Source organism: Equus quagga, chromosome 11 (assembly GCF_021613505.1).
Source record: "Equus quagga isolate Etosha38 chromosome 11, UCLA_HA_Equagga_1.0, whole genome shotgun sequence".
Taxonomy (NCBI): Eukaryota; Metazoa; Chordata; class Mammalia; order Perissodactyla; family Equidae; genus Equus; species Equus quagga.
The window spans coordinates 70,670,917-70,689,450 of record NC_060277.1 but is presented as its reverse complement, the minus strand read 5'-3'; the positions used below and the strand labels follow the sequence as shown (position 1 = coordinate 70,689,450).

The following is an 18,534-nucleotide window of genomic DNA, read 5'->3' as shown; positions in this document are numbered from 1 at the left end:
AATGGATCCTTGTCTGATGCTCGAATCCCCTGCCCAGCTTCTGCTTACATACCTCTAGTGACGGGGAATTCACCTCTTCCAAGTGATTCCTTTCAACTTCAGACAGCTGACTTTAGAAAGCATTTCCAAGCACAACCAGAAGGACCTACAACTAGAATGTGCAATTGTGTGCTGGGGGGTGTTGGGGAGAAGAAGAAGAAGAAAAAGAAAGCATTTCCATCTGTTGAGTTGAAACCTGCTCCCTGTAGCTGCCTCCTCTTCAGGGAACTTTAATTGTGACCCTCTGGAAACAGGGCTCTCTGGCAGATGAACAGGGGGATCCTTAGGGACAAGTATCCCTCATCTGTCTTTTCCAGCAAGCAGGGCCAACTCCCCAGAGGAGCTCTGCAGAGCCCTGCCTGCCTGCTCCTCACTCTCTCCTGTCCTGCCTGCAGGTACGTGCAGGAAGGGCGGTTCCGAATCGAGGAGAGGACGCTGACAGCCTTCCAGTGGCTCTACAGCCCGCAGCAACATCGCATCCTCAGCCGCGCTGACCTTGAGTCTCCCTCCAGGTAAAGGGACCCACAGTCCTTATGCTTATTCTCCAGCTGGAGTCCAGGCCCCCCAGGTGGTACTTATGCAGCCAGCCTCACACTGGTCCATAAGCCCATAGCGGGGAACCATTGTCTTCAGTGGTAAAGAGGCCTCTCAGGGCCTGGAAAGAGTTTGTCAGCCTGGGTTCTTATCCAGCCTAGAATACACGGATTGAGTTGAGGCAACTCACTGCCTCCGCTTTCTCCTCTGTGAAATGGGTATGATTATATATTCCCTGCCTTCTATCAGGAAGATCGTGACTCTCAAGTGAAATAATGCCCGCAGAGATTTCTGAGGCCTGGAGATCAGCTGGTTCCTCTTTAAGAAAGAAAGTGGCAGGCAAATTTGCTGGGCAGCCCTGACTTTGATCTGGGGTGGAGCCAGCCCTGCCTTCCTTGTCTCCTCCTCCCCCACGCCAGACTATCCAGCTGGGATCCTGAGTCTGGGAGAGGGGTGGGAGATGAGGGCTTTTCCTGACCCAGATTCCTGCTCCCAAGCTCCTGCGCACTCTTCTGAGCACTGTGGGCAGGTGTGACCAGTGCTAGCAGTCCCAACATGGACATCCTGCGTGTCCCTGCTGCTGCCATCTCCCTCCCCAAGGCTTCTGCTAGACCTGACCCTGGATCTTTCTCCCCGCCTCTCCATCAAACCTTTTTGCACCAGCTTCTAAATTAGCAAGACCCTTGAAGCCAAGGGTGAACAGGTCTCTCCTCCCAGGGGTGGTTGAATGAAAGAGGAATGGAAGTGACGTCATTTGGGGATATACCATGGGCTGGCCCAAAGGGGAACAGCGATGATGCTCTTACTGCAGCTCCCCAAACTGGCCCCAGGATAACGTTTAGAAGTGACAGGAGACTTTACCTCCCCAGATATCTGCCAGGAATCCTATTTAGCTGAGAGCAGGCCATCTGCTCCTTCTTGTCTCATTGATGATTTCAGAAGGTACGGGGCAGGGAGGCAGATGGATGCTCTGGATTTGGGTCTGCCCAAAGAGGAAGAATTAGTTGGATGATGATGTGGAAGTGACAGGAACCCTGGGAAAAGTGACTCAGGCCACCTGGGAACTCTTGGTTTTCAGGGAATGGGTGGTCAGACAGGTGCCCTGGACTCCAGAGGCTGGATCTCAAATCATGTAGAGAAAAGACAGAAAAGCTCCTAGCACTTGAGGCAGGAGTATTGGGAAGGGTGCAAGAATGAAATTGTGAGTGTAGCATTGTGAATTCTTGCAGGGAAAAAGAAAGACTGGTGTGGCTGTTCTGGGAGCACACTAGTGACACATGGACATGAAGGACACATGGTCAGATTAAGTTTCAGGCAACATGCAGAGCTCTATTGTGTGCCCAGTGCCATCTGACATAAAGCAGCTTCTCTCTCACCTTCTTTCTTTGCCTTCGATGCTCTCGCCATGATCTGACATTATCTTATTTTTCTATTTGTCCATTGCCCTGGCCGCCCTGGAATGTGAGCTCTCCGAGGGCAGGACCTTTTCCATCTTGTTCTCCGCTGTATCCTGAGGTCCTAGCTCAGAGAAGGGGCTCATTAAACTGGCACTGGGTGAATTGCCAATGAACACAATGCAGGCTCAGAACCTGTAGGAAGGCTGGTAGAGGGGTTAGCCCCAAGACTGAGGTGGGCCAGCTACACCTGCCCAAGAGACTGGCAAGGGAAGTAGAGGCGGGTGAGACCACCTCGGGTGGCCTGAGGCTAACAGAGCTGGTCTGTTTGCTGAGTGAAAGAACAAGAATGCTCCTCAGGGTCACAGGAGCAGAGCCGAGTCCATGGAGGAGGGAAGCAATCATAAGACAGTGTGGAGCCATTTGAAATGACTTCAGCTTTCATACTTGGGAAGGCTACCTGACAGGGGACTTGAAAAGGAGGCTGCTATAGTTTTGTGGCTCTATTAATTTTTGTGATAGAATATTAATAGTTTAACTTTTTGAGTGCTTATGTGTCATGTTGTCATTACTTTGCAGGAATAAATTGATTTAATCTTCATAACAATGCTATGATGTAGGTACTATTGTTCTCCCCATTTTTCAGATGACAAAACTGAGGTACAGAGGAAGTGGCAGTGGTCACAGCCACTATGCACACTGCCTTTCAGAGAATAAGGCATACGCTCAAAGGTGGGAGATGGGGAAGGTAATTTTTATCTTTACAAAGAGGAAATAAGTCCACAAACCATAAATAAGTGAACCTAGCATCTGTCCTGATCAAGTTTCAGTCTGCTATTAAAGGCCTGGTTTGGAGGCACTTAGAAAAGGAAGAGGTGGGTGATCAGCAGCAGCAATGAGAACCCATCCTGCTGGGGAAGCTTATTTGCTTTTCTGATTAGTTTTCTAGACTAGAAAGTAGGTTAATGGTGGTGGAGCAGGAGACAGTAGTTCTGAGTTTCAGCAAGAAAATGTTCTTTTCTTCCCATCAAAGCCTTGCAGGTGACACAGAGGAATGTGGGCTGAGGCTGGCACAGCTAATGAGGTTGATGAGTGGGCTGCCATTGGCTGTGTCCTGCTCAACATGTTTATCAGTGACTTGATGAGGAAGGGTGTAGACAGATGCTGGTGACATTGCTGATGGCAAGAACCTGGGCACCATCCCAACAGGTGAGATGGCAGAATTGGGACACAAAGTGCCCTGGAGACTGGAGACCAGGTCTGAGTGTAGTAGGTACACCTTAACAGGGATAAAGGAGAAATCTATTTTGCCCTCTAATCCTGTTTGCATCTGGGCAGCTGTCTGCGGTTCCAATTGACTAGAAGCTTGGGTATAGCCCTATGTTTTAGGTTTTAAGAAAACACTTGCATCTTGGGGCTGCGGGAGCTCAGGCAGGGTCCAGAGCGGGGGAGGGAAGCTCCCGCTGATCTGAGTTTCGGATGTTCTGTCATTCGTTCATTTACTCGGTGGACAGAGATTGAGTACTTTCCTCTGCTGAACACTGCCAGATGTCATGGCTGAGCGGGCTGCGTTTCCGGGTGAGGGACCTTGCTGCTGAAGGGACTCAGACCACGGGCTGGCCACCTCTGCCTTCCTTTCTTCCTTCCATCCTGCTCTGGGTTAGGCCCTGGGGTTACAGTGCCTTGTCTCGTGGGAGAGACAGATATAGACACATGGACAAGAAAATTTCCCAAGACGGTCAGAGTGCTGAAGAAACTAAAACAGGGCTTTGAGATAAAGAGTGACCAGTGGGTGTGTGGGGACTTTGGAAGAGCTGGAGGCCTCTCTGGGAAGGTGACATTTGAGCTGAATCTGGTTTGAGTCCTGAAGGACACAAGGGGGCAGCCATATGGGGAAGCTGCTGGTGAGGGATGTTGAATGGATGGTGGCGGCACAGGAGACGGGGTGGAAGAGTATGCCTGCAGGGGGAACAGCAAGTACAAGGCTCTAGGTATGTTTGAGAAGTGGAAAGTCATTGTGGCCAGAGCAGAGTGAGGCCATGGCCAACAGACAGATGCGAGGCAGATTTCTGAGCAATTAAAGGGAGGGCTTTCTAGCACTTAGAGCTGCCAGAGGATGGCGTGGGCTGCCCCTGAGGGAGTGAGCTTCCCATCACTGACGTGTGCAAGCCATATTCAGAGGCCCGTCTCTGTGGAGGTTACTGAGGAAGAGAAGCATCCTAAAGGCTGCCTGGACGCCATCAACCTCTTCAAGTTCAGGAGCATCCCTGGTTTGGCAGAAGCTGGGAGGATGTCTGTGGAGTGAGTGAACGAAAGCCTCAGGCTGCCTGGTCCAAGGCAGGGGGGCCTTCAGGGGTTCTGGCAGTCCTTGAGGCCTCCCACTTCCAAGTCCAGATAGGACTGTATCCCCTTCTCAGTCCCACCCCGTGCAGAGCTGGAGAGAGCCCCGGACTGTCTTCCTCAATAGACCAGGAACCCGTGGATCTTTCCGCTCCTCCCTTCCCCCCCCCCCCCCCCCCCGCCCCCGCCCCGGGACCCCATCCTCCAGGAACTCCTATGGACAGGTGGGCTGTTCCCTCCTTCTCTCCCTCGGGTTCCTGGGGCGCGTCTGCTTCATCCCGCGCCTTTGTTCTGAGAACTCCCCCAGGGCAGTCCCGTGGCTACGCGAGCGTCCCAACGGCGGGCCCAGCGCTCAGGACCCGCAGTAACCCCCTTCTCCTGCAACCCCGGCGCCCTCCCCGCCCCTAGGCAGGACCCGCCTGCCTGGTCCCCGCCTTCCCACCCCGTCTCCGGCAGCTGCGCGGCGGCTGCGCTAGGCGGGCCGGGTGGGCACCGCCAGAACCAGGGCGCGGACCCTGGTGGCGGCGTCGCCGGGGGCGGGCGACCGAGGTGGGCGCGGTCCGCAGTGGGCGGTGGCGCTGCAGGACCCCCGCGTCCCCCCGCGCGGCCTGGCGGGCTGCGTGTGCGCGGCCCCGGCGGCTGGGGCGCGCCAGCCAGGTGTGCGGGCGGCTGCGGGCGGGCGGAGGGCGCAGCTTTGTGCGTTCCCAGGCGCCGGCCGGGTGTGCGCGTGTGCGCGCCGCGGTGACGGTGCACGCGACTGGGCGGGCTGCGAGGGAAGCCCGCCGCCGGGGAGGAGGGGGCTCGGGTCCGGATGGAGATGGGTGGACGCCGCCGCTGCGGGAGCACAGGCGGGGTGAGCCGCCGCGACTGACTGTTGACATTCTGTCCACGTCGGGGAGCGAGTCCTGGGTGCCGGCATCACAAAAGGTCAGTGGGTCCCGGGCTGGGTGGTAATTCCATAGTCAGCTTGGACCAGGACGTGAGTCCTGGGTGTGACTGAACGTGGAATTGGGGTGTATGTTGTGAGTATGAATGCGTGTGTTGCAAACAGATATCCAGCCCCTATGGACGCGTGTGAGCTCCGTGCTGCGATTCCACAGAGCAATTCAGTGTAACGGGTTGTGTCTGGGAGGTGGGGTGACTGTCCTCAGAAATCCGCGCGGGTGGGGCATTGCGCACAGACATCATGTGTCGGAGTGTGTGTGCACGAGTGAGATGTTGCTGTCAAAGTCTCTGGCTAGAGAAGCTGACGGAGGTGGAGGTCAGAGGTGGGGTGTTTACAGGTGGTGGCAGAAGGAAAAAGCCAGGAACCCGAGGAGGACCCTGTAGCTAGACTGGGTTGGTTTGTTTTCTCCCCCTGAAAGAGCATAAACCCCACCCCGTCCTGACTCCAACCTGTGCCGTTTGCAGGGAGGGGAGCTGCGGTGGTGGGATGCTGGCTGGAGGCCTTCATGGACCCTTGGGGCAAGGCCAGCCTCCAGCCTGATGCACATTTCTAGAGGCCCTGGGTGGGTGTGGGGTGCCAGCCCTGGGTGGGGATCCAGGGCACCTCAGGACTGTGTAGACTCCACTTGGCTTTGGCACCGCCAGGTGCTGTGTGCCTGGACCTGGGAGCTGGTTGGGGGGATGTCCTTCTTTCTCCTCATCTGTTTTCTATAGCTCCCTTTACACTCTTCCTAACAAACCAAAGGGCATTTACATGCAAGTGGGGTTTGGGCTCTGAATGCCGGGATCTGCCTCTGTTGAGTGGCCCCCCTCAGAGCAGCCTCCATAGGGAATAATAGGGTTGTCCTGGGCTGGGTGCCAGGGCTCTCTGGTTCTTTTCATGCTTTGTGACCCTGGGGCCATCCCCTAAGCCCCAGGGGTCTCAGTTTCCCATGGAGAGGGGAGAAGGCACACCCCTCCCCTGTTCTTCCTGCTGCTGGGTGAGGAGTAAACAGAAAGCTTGCACTGCTGTCTGGGGCTGGCACGCTGGGAGTGACTCAGGGCATGTGAGGTCCTGAGCAGTGATTTCCCCCAGGAAAGTCCCAGCACATCTTTGCAGTGTGGGCGGGAGTTGGGGGACGCTCTGCCCTCACCGCCAAGCAGGTGTGTTGGGTTTTCTGGTCCAGGTGTGGGGCAGGGTGGGTGTCTGCTAGACCTGGCTGCTCAGGCTTCAAGAAACTACCTTGGGTGCCCCCTCCCTTCCAAGATGTTGAGGAATGGGGGGTGGGGCGGGGCATGGGGAATGGAGGCGGGGATTGGAGCTGAAGAGCCACAGAAGTTTCTGCGCAGAGGCAGATGCTAAACTTGGGTAGGGCCAGGGCATGTCGAGCTGGGACTCCCGCTCAGCCTAGAGTGTTGAGTCAGTTTGGTGGCAGGTGGCCTCAGTTCCAGAGAAGACGACGCTCCTGCTGCAGACACCCTCACGCTCTCCCCTCCATCTTTCCCGTGACCCTGTCTGAATCAAATGTGGCCGAGCCGTCGTGGTTCAGGATGACTTGAACTTTGAGAGAAGGGAGCCTGGCATGTATGGTGGTGGCAGCAGCACAGTGTGGTGGTTCAGCCTAAAGGCTCTCTTGTCGCTCAGACCTGGATTTGAACCCCACCTCCACCACCCACTGGCTGTGTCTCCACCTGCCTTACCCCAAAGCTGGACCTGAGAGGTTTGCTTGGGAAGTGGTCTCAGGGAACAAGGGTGGGGCCCGTGGTACGAGGGAGAGAAAGGGAAAGCAGCACAAGGATGTGTTATTTTTATCATGACCACCGCTCCGTCCTGGGCGGTCTCCCAAGGAGCCCCGTGGAATGCATTTCAGAACTGCCCTTTGGGGAGAGAAACAGGGAGGCATTCATCCGTCAGCTCTGTCCTGTCCATGGACGTTACCTCCCACAAGCTTCCAGGCTGCCCATGTGTGAGGCCTAAGTGGCTTCCTGTGTGTGTCCCACGCTGCAGCTTCAGAGAAGGCCCCGCTCTGCCCTGGGTGACACTTTGCCATGTGGCACCGTCAGCTGCTGCTTGAAGCCTGCAGGGAACTGGTCATTGCAGAAATGGCTGGAGTAAGAAGTGAGGCTGAGAGGGTTTGAAGTGGCACACTGAGGTGTCCAACACGCTGTGTAACCTCGGGCAAATTAGCTAACTTCTCTGAGCCTCAGTTTCCTTATCTGGGGGTTGTGAGTATTAAATATGATATTTATTAAATTTTTGAACACAGTGATGGGTCCATAGCTCAGACTCCACAAGTGAAGTATGTTTTTTTTTTCTTCTTTTTCCTCCCCGAATCCCCCTGGTACATAGTGGTATATTTTAGTTGTGGGTCCTTCCAGTTGTGGCACGTGGGATGCTGCCTCAACGTGGCCTGCTGAGTGGTGCCATGTCCACGCCCAGGACCCAAACCAGCGAAACCCTGGGCCGCCGAAGCGGAGCACGTGAACTTAACCACTCGGCCATGGGGCCGGCCCCTGAAGTATTTTTGTATATTTGGAAAGACAGCACATTCTAGGTTAGATATTCACTCACTTGAATGGAGGAGGAGGCTGGATTAGGTGACCTCTAAAGACCTCCCTCCTGGTGGTAGAATCTGGGGCTCGAGGGCCAGACGCTTGACCTGCTCAGTTCCCCCGGAGCTGCGGCTCAGTCTCCCAGACCCCCTGAATGGTTCTGTTTCGCAGTCTGTGAATTGGGGCCAACACTGCCCTGCTCCTGGGCTGGCTGCTTAGACGTGCCTCTTGCTGGGCTCTGTCCCCAGGAGGACATGGGAGCCTGGCAGTGGGCAGAGGGGGCGAGGGGAGCAGGCAGCTCGGAAGCAGGTGCTTGAAGGAGGAGTGGCAGGAGCGTGGATGCTGGCCCTTGGAGCCGGCAGATGGTCGTGGGCACTGGTCTGGGCCGCAGTCAGTGGGGAGGACAGGGCAGGGGGCGGAGGAGGGAGAGAGAAAATGGAGGGCAGGAAGGGAGGGGAAAGCAGGTTGACAAATGGTGGCCAAGAATGATGGAGGAGCCAGGGCTGTGGGTTGAGGTGGGCAGCTTTGGTGCCCCAAGATTAGGGTGTCTGAGGTGGCGGGGACAGGCTGGCCTGTAGGAGAGTGACGGGGTGATGTGAGAGAAGGGGGGCAGTGGTTGAGGGTTAGTTGAGGGGTCTTGGGGCATCAGCTGGGGCAGGCTGTATGTTTCAGGGTATAGCACCTACAAGCCTTCTCAGTCTCCTTTTTCCCAATGTGTCTCCCTGCCCCTCTGGGGCCAGGACCCCCTTTGGCAGGGGAGGTGCTGTCTGCAAACACTTGGGTCCTGTTGTGAGCGGTGATTGGAGAAGGTGCCAACGTGCCTCTGCTGAGGCCTGTTGCCATGGTACCACAGTGGCCCTGTCTCCCTACCCTCTCCCATCTCTGAGCAACGTGCCACCCGCTCAGGGAGAGGTCCTACAGTGGGGAAGGTGGCCAGCCACCTCTTGCTCATGCACGGGCAGCTCAGGCTGGCAATACAAAGGTCACTGCGTCCATCCCTCTGCCTTCAGTCAAGGTCATACCCAATCTAGGCTGGGGAGGTGCGGCCACCACTGTCTTCATTTATGGCCATTTAAAGACTCCTCTGACCTCTGCAGTTTGAGACTCCTTTGTTTTTAATAAGTTTAGTAAATAAATAAATAAATAAAATCAGTAATGCCAGCCTATCCATCTCCTCTCCTTTTAAAGAGTGCATCTTTATGGAGCCAGATGATGCTCTCTTCTTGCCTACACCTCTTTCAATGCTGTGGTGCTTCTCTAGTGGGAAGTTCTGCCTCATGTCTGGTCTCAGTCTGCCATGCTGCACTGTTTTTTCCTTTTTTCCCTCTTTTTGCCACAACCCTTCAGTGCTTCCAGATAGTTGTAAGAAGATTCCTCTCCACCTGCTCAAGATGCGAAGTGGCCGTAGGGGCTCTCAAGGCAGGTGGGACACCAAGGCAAGGATTCTGCCCTAGGGAACCCGGCCTGAGACTGAAGCTGTGCTGAGCCCCCAGCCCTGCCCATGCTGGGGTTCTGGGCTGGCAGCTTGCTCTCAGGGCCAGCTGGTATTCCACCCCCTTCCCTAGTTCAGATCCAGCACTGTCAGACTTCTTCTTGGATCGTGCTGGTCATGCTGGCTGGGCCCTGCCAGGTCTGGGTCAGCAGATGGCATCGGGCATGGGCCCCTGGGAGACCCTGCTGATTAGATGACTGGTAGTGAGCAAGAGCTGGAGGGGAGGGACAGGCAGTCAGGCACAGTGAGGTATGTATGCCTGTATGTGTGCGCACATGGTGCACGTGTGTCCCTGGAGGGTGTGTTGCTGAACTGCCATTTCTGCACATCTCTATGCAGTTACCTGGGGGTCCTCTGAGCATGTGCGTGTGTGTGCATTGTTGTGTGCTCTGGCTTGTGTGTGTTCTTTTCTCTGGGTATGTGTGTTGGCCACCCACCAGGCATTCTCCAGGGTCCTCCAAGGTGTGCCTGTCCAGTGGCAGCTGATACTTCACCCCAGCAGGACTTCCTGGCCCCCTGGGACTCCTGAGTCTTCTGCCCTCTCTCCAGGATTCCTGTCCCCATCTCTCCCTCTGCCTTGAGGAAGTTGCTTCTCCCCCACTGGCTGTGTGGGTGGCCACTGCTGTGGGGGCTGGGCCTGGGGAGGGGCAACCGGTCCAATCTCCAGCTCCATCCTTCAGGCTCTGCACAGAGGGTGATGGGCAGGTGTGCCCTGGGTCGAGGAGACGAGTCAGGGATGGCTGCAGGGGGTGGGGGAAGCTGGGCTGTATGTCAGCACGCTTCAGGGAAGTGTGTGCGCCCCCGTGCATTGACCCATCCTCAGTGGCTTGGGCACCAGTGCAGCAGTGGAGGGATCCCCACCCCGGCTGTCCATATTCTCTCTCCTCATCCCCGGTAGCTGTAGCTGGCACAGTTTCCGATGGGGAGCAGAGTGGTTTCTGGGGCTTCAGATATCCTACTGGGGACCGTGGTTGCAGCATAATTCTTGTCACCACAATCGTTTAAATTTCCTGCACCAGGCCCTGGACTGTACACTATACATGTATTAGCTCATTGGCTTCTCAGAACAATCCTATGAGGTGGATTCCCCATCTTATGAAGAAGAGGAGGCTCAGAGAGGCTGAGCCGCTTCCAGAAGGTAACACAGCAAGTAAATAGTGGAGCTGAGATGTGACCTCGGTCTGTTCTTGACACTTGCTGCTGTTCCCTCCACTCTTCACAAGGCTAGGGTCATCTCATCCTTGCAGCCTCCTCTTCAGAAAGGCCTTCCCAGGTCGTCCTCTGGAAACAGGGCTCCCCACCCATGCAATATCACCCTAGTGTAAATACCTGTGTAAAGTTATCCTCCTTTTATCCTCCACCTCCCCACTCCCCACACTCCTCAGGGCAGGGATTGGTCGGTCTCATTTGCTGAAATGTTCTCAGCACTACCAGACAGCCTGGAACACAGTAGGATGCAATAAACATTTGATGAATGAATGAATGAATGAATTAATGAATACATGTCTGACTCCAGACCGCAGCTATAAATCCCCGCTCTCTACTGTCTCTCACCCAGCAGGGACCGGGTGACAGAGTGGCCGGGAGCACAGGCTCTGGAGCCAGCTCGCTTGGTTCACATTCTGGCTCTGCCCCTGTTCCGATTATCTAATGCTGCATAATGAACCACCCAGAAACTTATGGCCTAAAACAATGGTGATGTTTATTTTGCTCAGGTGTCTGCACTTGGGGCAGGGTTTGGTGGGGATGCTTGTATCTGTCCTGCCATCATCAGCTGGGGTGGCTCAAAGTTGGGCTGGAATCATCTGAAGGCTCAGTCGCTTGCATGTCTGGCATTTGATGCTGGCTGTTGGCTTGAGGTCTCAGTTCTTCGCCACGCAGGCTTCTCCCAGCGCACTCTCTCTGTGCTAGTCTGGGCTTCCCCCAGCAGGGAGGCTGGGTTAAGGGGCAAGAATCCCCAGAAAGAGCCAGGCAGAAACTATTTCACCTTTTCTTACCCAGCCTTAGAAATGATGCAGCATTGCTCCTGCCGTAGTCACGGATCCAAACAGATCCAAGGGGCGCGGGTGGGGGGGGGAACGTAGACCCTGCCTCTTAATGGAAGAGTGTTAATGTCACCTGGGAAGAAGAGCATGTGGTACGGGCATGTGTGGTCATCTTTGGAAAATACAATCTGCCACAGTCGCTTATCAGGAGTATGACCTTGAGCAAATTACTTAGTCTCTCTGTGCCCCAATTTCCCCATCTGTAAAATGGGACACCAGCAGTATGTACCTCATGGGGTTATTCCTTTAGTAGTGACTACACTTCTGCCCATGGATCCCCTGGCCGTAGGGGAAGCTCTGGTCCAGATTTTCACGGAACTATAGGATCCAGCCCCAATTCCACACCCATTCTCATGTAATACAGGAGGCACCTTGCAGGGCAGAGCCCTTCTGAGGGTGGGGCCAGTGATGGGGAGAGAAGAGGGGACCTTGAGTGGAAATGGCCTTTTCCATCTCAGTTTATTAGATCAATCTAAGTCAGCCCTGCTCCCTTCAAAGGGGCAAAGGACAAGGGTTGATGGAGATGCCATGAGGCTGGGGGTCCGGGACAGTTCCTCTGGGCCTGGGGATGGGACAGACCCCACTAGGACCCCATCTTTATCCAGGGAAATTAGGATGAATGAATCATGAACATGCTGTGTTTGAGCTGCAGGCCTTTTTTTTTTTTTTGTTAAGTGTCTGAGGGAGCTCCCAGCCTCTCCTCTGTGGCCCCTGCCTGTCTCCACCTGAGTCCCTGTTCATCTGCCAGAAGTATGACTCCCCAGCCCAGATTGCCAGGCCTGCGGGAGGAATCTCAAGGTTTGCACGTCCTGGCCCTGGTTGGGGCTCCTCCTCAGCTGGGCATCGGCAGGGGGCCCAGGAAGAATCTCAGGGTTGCCCGGGCCCGGCCTGGCAGTATCACACATCTGGCCTTGCCGTCATTTGGGGCCTGCTCTGCCCTGAGACCTCCCAGTAGGAATGGCAGGATGGTTAAAAGCAGGGATTCTGGGTTTGAATTCTGCCGCCACCGCCTACCAGCCCTGTGACCTTGGGCAAGCGCTTTAAACTGTGTGAGGCTCCATTTCCTCACCAGGAAAAAGGACATGGTTGTGGTAAGGATTAGAGGAAATAAAAAGTATGACGCATCTCGTTCCTGGGAGATTCTCAAGAAATGACTGCAGTTATTCTGTACGGATGAGAAAACAGAGGAGGAGGGAGTTTAAGTGGCTTCCCCACAGCTACGTTTAATGTCAGAACCAGGGCTGGTGTTCTGACGTCAGGCAGTTGTTGCCTATCTCCTGCAACACAGAGAATTCCCCCATCCCTCCATCCTTTTTGCCAGAGGGCAATATGGCTGCCATCCTAGAAACACCAGCAAGAAGATGCCCCGTCTTTCTCCTTGTACTACCCAAACATGCCTGTAGAGGGTGCTGATGCCCATCCTTGGCCCCGTGCTGGTGAGGGAAGTACCCAGATGAGGCTCTGTGTAGGAGGGGAGGGTTGAGAGGGACCCGGATGGATGGAGGGAGAGCAAAGAGCTGGCTTTGTGATCTCCTTTGGTGAGAATCCCCTTCACATGGCTCCTAGTACCCAAGCCTTCCTACAGATAACTCCAGGACCACCAAAGATACTGGGAGCATTGTAGTGGATTTTATCCAGTGTTTCTCACAGGGTCAGAATCATCTGGGGGGTTTGTTAAAGATGCAGGTTCCCTGGCCCTATCCCAGAATGATGGAATCAGAATTTTATGGTTAACTACCATGCCTGTAGGTCTGTGCCAGGCACTACTCTGAAGGCTTAGCACATATTAACTCATTTACCCCTCCCAACAGGTAGGTACTATTAGTCTCCCCATTTTTTTTTTTGAGGAAGATTAGCCCTGAGCTAACATTGGTTGCCAATCCTCCTCTTTTTGCTGAGGAAGACTGGCCCTGAGCTAACATCCGTGCCCATCTTCCTCTACTTTATATGTGGGATGGCTACCACAGCATGGCTTGCCAAGCAGTGCCATGTCCGCACCCGGGATCTGAACCGGCGAACCCTGGGCCACCAAAACGGAATGTGCACACTTAACTTCTGTGCCACTGGGCCGGCCCCAAGTCTCCCCATTTTATAGATGGGGAGTCTCGTCTGAGGCACAGGGAGGTTGAGGAACTTGCCCAAGGGCACACTGCTGGCAAGCACTGGGGCTGGGGTTTGAACTCCTGCTGTTCGAGCCCCAGGGGGTTCTCATGCCCAGTGCATTTGAGAACCACTATTTTGTAACCCTTTTGTCTCCTTTTGCTTCCTTTTATTTGCCATTATTTTAAATAGGATTTATTGTGTTTTTAAAAAATGTTACAGAGGAATTGCTTATTTCAGAAAACTTAGAAAATTTAGAAAAACACAAAGAAGAAAAAAATCATGATCCTTAATTTTACCCCCTGAACAGTATGGCCCTGAGCATATTATTTAGCCTCTTTCTTTCCACTTGGAAATTTACTGTAACTGTCTTCCCATGTCATTACGTATACTTCCACACCCACTTTGTATTGGCTGAAATGTGCTCTGTTATTGGGAGATGTCGTCTTTCTTTACCCCATTGGAGATTTAGGTTGTTCCCAGTATTTCATAGTTATGACCACAATACACTGGAGACCCTCAAAAGTACAACTTGGCACACAGCTCTGAATTTTCCCCTTGGGATGGCATGGAATAGGAAATGGAATTGCCAAGTCAAAAGGCATATATGTTAAAAAAAAAAAAAATAAAAAAAAAAAAAGAAAACCCTTGGGGCTGGCCCCGTGGCCGAGTGGTTAAGTTTGCGCGCTCCGCTGCAGGCGGCCCAGTGTTTCGTCGGTTCGAATCCTGGGCGCGGACATGGCACTGCTCGTCAGACCACGCTGAGGCAGCGTCCCACATGCCACAACTAGAGGAACCCACAACGAAGAATACACAACTATGTACCGGGGGGCTTTGGGGAGAAAAAGGAAAAAATAAAATCTTTAAAAAAAAAAAAAAAGAAAAAAAAAGAAAACCCAAACAACTCTTTTTATTGAAGTATGATTGCATACAGAGAAGAGCAGAGATTTTAAGTGTACAAGTTGATTGATTTCCACAAACTTGACACACTCATGTAAAACCAACACCCAGATCCCAAAACGGGCCACGATCTGTGCTCTGGAAGCCTCCTTGCCTGCATGTAAGGATTCTGATTTATTTTGTCAAATTTACCCCAGCAAAGTTGTATATTGAGCTCCTTTGAGTTTTCTTAAGATTCAAGCACAAACTCATTGCTTAAGAGCAGAGTGGAAGAAGAACCAACTGGATTCAGGCTGTGAAAGAGAGACCCTGGTCCTCTCTTTCTGGGGCAAGATGGACTTCCCTTCAGGGTAGAAGAGGTGGTCCCAGGACTGGAATCAGTGGTCAGTTTGAGCTCCAAGTAGCTTATAAGAAAATTTAAAGAAATGAGCCTTTGGAACTGCTGTTGCTGCTTCTTATTGAAGTGCAAACTGTCCATATACTTAACATTTTTCCCTTAAATTATAACATATTCATGGTAAAAAAAAAAATCAGGCAGCACAAAAGAAGATAAAGCGAAAAGTCCCTTCCGCTAGGTTTCTAATTCCAGTCCCATTCTTCAGAGCTAATCAGCCTTGGACCATTGCCTCCTTCCAGAAATTGTCTAGGCGTATATAAGAATTTATTTATTTAAACTAATGGGATCCTACTTTATGACCTGCTCTGTGTCTCTTTTCTTACTTCAGTTTTTAGAATATCTCTATGTAGTAACATAAATTCTGCCTCCTTCTTTTCACTGGCTACATAGTATTCCATTGTATGCTTTTTCTACAACGTAGTTAAATGATGCCCATTTAGGTTATTTCTTGCATTTGCTATTACAAACAATGATAATTAACATCTGCGTGCACAGATCTTGTCAACTTGATGAGTTTACCTGGGGAGTGTTTCTAAAAACAAAATTGTCAGCACAAAGGACATGTGCACTTAAAATTTTGGTAGATATTGCCAAATATCTACACATGAATGGTGGGGGTGCCTGTTTCCTTATATCCTCACACCATTATCAAGGTTCTTTTGGTTAACCTTTACTCTCTGATGGGTAGAAGTGATACCTTATTATTTTAAAATTTCTTAAATTATGGTACATTTTGTAGCTTCTGTAGTCCACAGCCATGTATTGCTAGCAGTTCTCTTGCTAGGCTGGCATTGCTGAACAGATCGGAATAAATTGTGCAATTGTATGTCAGAGCCCTGCTCTTGGAACCCAGTTTTCACAAGCACTCCTCTTGCAATTTTTTTTGTCATTGTCTCACTTTTCAGAATTTGTGCAATGGCACATCCAGGCTGTCCCTGGAGATAGACTGTGTGGGGAAATGATCAGTGCTGTAAATCACAACACAGATGTTAGATGTCATTTTATCTCCATCCCAAGGAGTGGATTCATAACTCATGTGGGTTTGCTGGCTCTGAAGGCCACTGCACCCTGTTTTCCTGAAGATCAGAGTGGCTTTCTTTGCCATCATCCTTTGTCCTCACCTGGCTTATGAAGGAAACAGAGGCTAATCTAGCCTCCCCTTTGAAGAAAGTGCAACTGAAGCCCCCAAAGAGTACATGACCTGCTCAAGGTGATTCAGTGGTTCAGTGGGAGAAGGGCCGAGCCCCATGGGGTCAGTTCTGGTGCCAGCTCATGCTGTCTGGAGCAGGGGAGGATCCATGCTGAGTGATCTGGTGCCTGCTTCTCTAGGGGCATCTGTTTCCTGAGCTTCCTGTAACTGCCTCATCTCCACGCCTGGCAAAGGAGCTTGTCTCATCTTTCAGCTCCCACTGGTGGCTGCGTGGACAGAGCTGCCCAAGCAGAGGAAACCGTGCTGTCTCTCCCTTCCTCCTGCCCCCGAGGGCCTGCAGACTTGATGGAGGGGCTGCTGGCAGGGCCTGGGCTGTCTCCGTCTCTCATCCCAGCCAGCTTTCTCCGTTCCATGTTCCTCTAAAGCCCAGAGAACTAGGTGGGTTCCCCGAAGCTCTGTCCTGGGGTTGGGTCTCTGGCTGAGACTTGCCCCTCAGCTGGACCCAGAACACCCACGGACCTCCACCGGGGAAGCCGGGGCCTTGTGACTTGGTGACCCGAAGTGGGCTCCGTGGAAGGGGCGACAAGTAACCTCAGGAGAGGAGGAGCCTGTCTGGCTAGGAGTTGGGAGGACTTGGGCACATGTTCTTTCCCATGTCATTGTTCTCTCCCAGCTGTTGAGCTGAGCTCTGCTTCCAGGGCCTTAGTTTCCCCATCTGTAAAAAGGGCACTGCACGAATTCTGCATTTCTGTAGGTTCTGTAGTCATTGGGGCTGGTTTGATCTGGTGATTGACGCCTACTGATGCAGATCGTTGTGTAGAGCAGTAGCTGAGAACCTGGGCTCTACCACCATTGAGCTGGGTAAATTTTGTCAAGTTCCTTAACCTCTCTGAGCCTCAATGTCCCCATTTGTAAAGTGGGGATAGCAGTGGTACCATCTCAGAGGTGGTTGTGAGATTGACACAAGCTAAGTGATGGGGTCAGCTCTGGCCCATTGTACACCCACAGGCACAGCCACTGCCCCTGGCTCCCCTGTCCCCATAGCTTGTCCTCATCTCCATTCTGACCACCTGGCAAGCTGAGTCAGCTGAGGTCTGGGAGGAAGCTGTGCTGTGCTTGGTGGGGCAGGAGGGCTGGGCCTGGCTCACAGAGTGCTTCTCTTTTCTCTTGACTCACAGGCCTTCCTAGAGAGGCTGTGGACCCCTCACTGTCCACTCCCACACAGAAGAGGAGCCCAGGGGTCAGAGCAGGGGCTACAGGAAGCTGAGTGGGGACTGAGGGAGGGGCAGAATCATAGTAGATAATAAGTATAAGAGCCCTGTGCTGAGCGTTTATGTGCATTTATAATCTTGTGAGGTTGGTGGCAGCCACTCCGTACTGCAGAGGAGGAAGCTGAGGCCCCGAGAGGTGGGTAACCTGCTGGAAGTCACACGGCTGCGAAGCTTGGGAGACTGAGCGCTGAGGCTGGAGGAGAGTGAAGGAAGCTCTGGGGTGGCTCTCGCCTCCCTCCAGAGCTTACAGAGTAAATTAAAAGCCATCTGGGGACCTCCCTTCTCTCTCTCCAGGCCCTCACTCTGGGGGCGGGGAGCTGCGTGAGTCCTTCTGGACTCTCCAAGGTTCCGGATCTCAGTGGCTTCGAGGAAGTCCAGGATGCTGTGAGTTCTCTGCCCTTTCCTGCTGCTGCAGACAGGCCATTGCTGCTCCTTGACCAGGTGTCTGAGTCCCATGACTCTGTGTCTTCTGTTGCTTCCACGCAAGGGACCAGAACCCCAGGTGGGAGAGTCCAGCCTTAGGGTGGCAGCAGCTGAAATGCTTGAAATGCCCCTCCCTGCCTGGTCCCTGGGCCACCCTGCTGACCTCAGATGCTGGGGCCTGGGTCTGCATCCCTCCTGAGTCTGCAAACACTTGGCTCAGGTGGCCCTCTACCTGAGTGTTTACCTGGGTGTCTTGTGGATTGTGAGGGCCTGCGTTGGAGCAAGTCTCAGCTGTGTCTTCCCCAGAACATGTTGTGGACGACAGGCACACATGGTCACATGTGTGTACAGATAAGAATAGAAAGATGGGTGGCCGGAAGTGCCCACGCTCGGGGTGACTGTAGCCCCACCTCTTTTTCTCTCAGGAAAGCATGTCACATGATGTGTTCCAGTGATGGGCTTGCCATAAACTCCCTCTAATTGATAAAAAAGTAAATAATTTGTGAAAGGAATTTTGTTGTTAGTAACCCGTGTGACAGCTGGGCTGAAGCTGTGAGCGGCATCTGGTTCACCCTGGTGCTCTCGGCGCCCAGGGTGGTGGTAGCCTGGAGTAGGTGTTGGTGTCAGTGCGGGAGCAGGCTGAGCGGCTGAAGGAGTGTTTCTGTCTTCACTCCTTCGCTCATCAAGCCTTTTCTTTTAGTTGGGACTTCCTCAGTGGAGAGAGAGAAACTCAATTCATACTGGCTTTAGGAATAAAGGGATGTATTCCTGGCTCTTATATACCCAGGGCTGGATCTGGCTTCTAACACAGCTGGATCCAGGAGCTCAGATCATGTCCTTAAAACCTCATCTTTGTCACGTTCCCTGTCTCTGTCCATTCTCTCCCCTGCCTTCCTCTGGGTTGGCTGCATTTTCCTGTGCTCTCCACAGCCTTAGGCTTCCATCCTGTGGTTTAGCAACCCTAGGGAGAAG

The 18,534-nt window shown here is 53.1% G+C and overlaps 1 protein-coding gene across 1 annotated transcript in view; it reads left to right on the top strand.

Moving 5' to 3' along the window:
* The window catches only part of RAP1GAP2 (RAP1 GTPase activating protein 2), a 210,508-nt gene that overhangs the window by 11,097 nt on the left and 180,877 nt on the right, over positions 1-18,534 (top strand). The window contains exon 2 of the mRNA XM_046675330.1: positions 435-551. Within this exon, the coding sequence (XP_046531286.1) occupies positions 435-551 (117 nt within the window). The remainder of the gene's footprint in view (positions 1-434; positions 552-18,534) is intronic.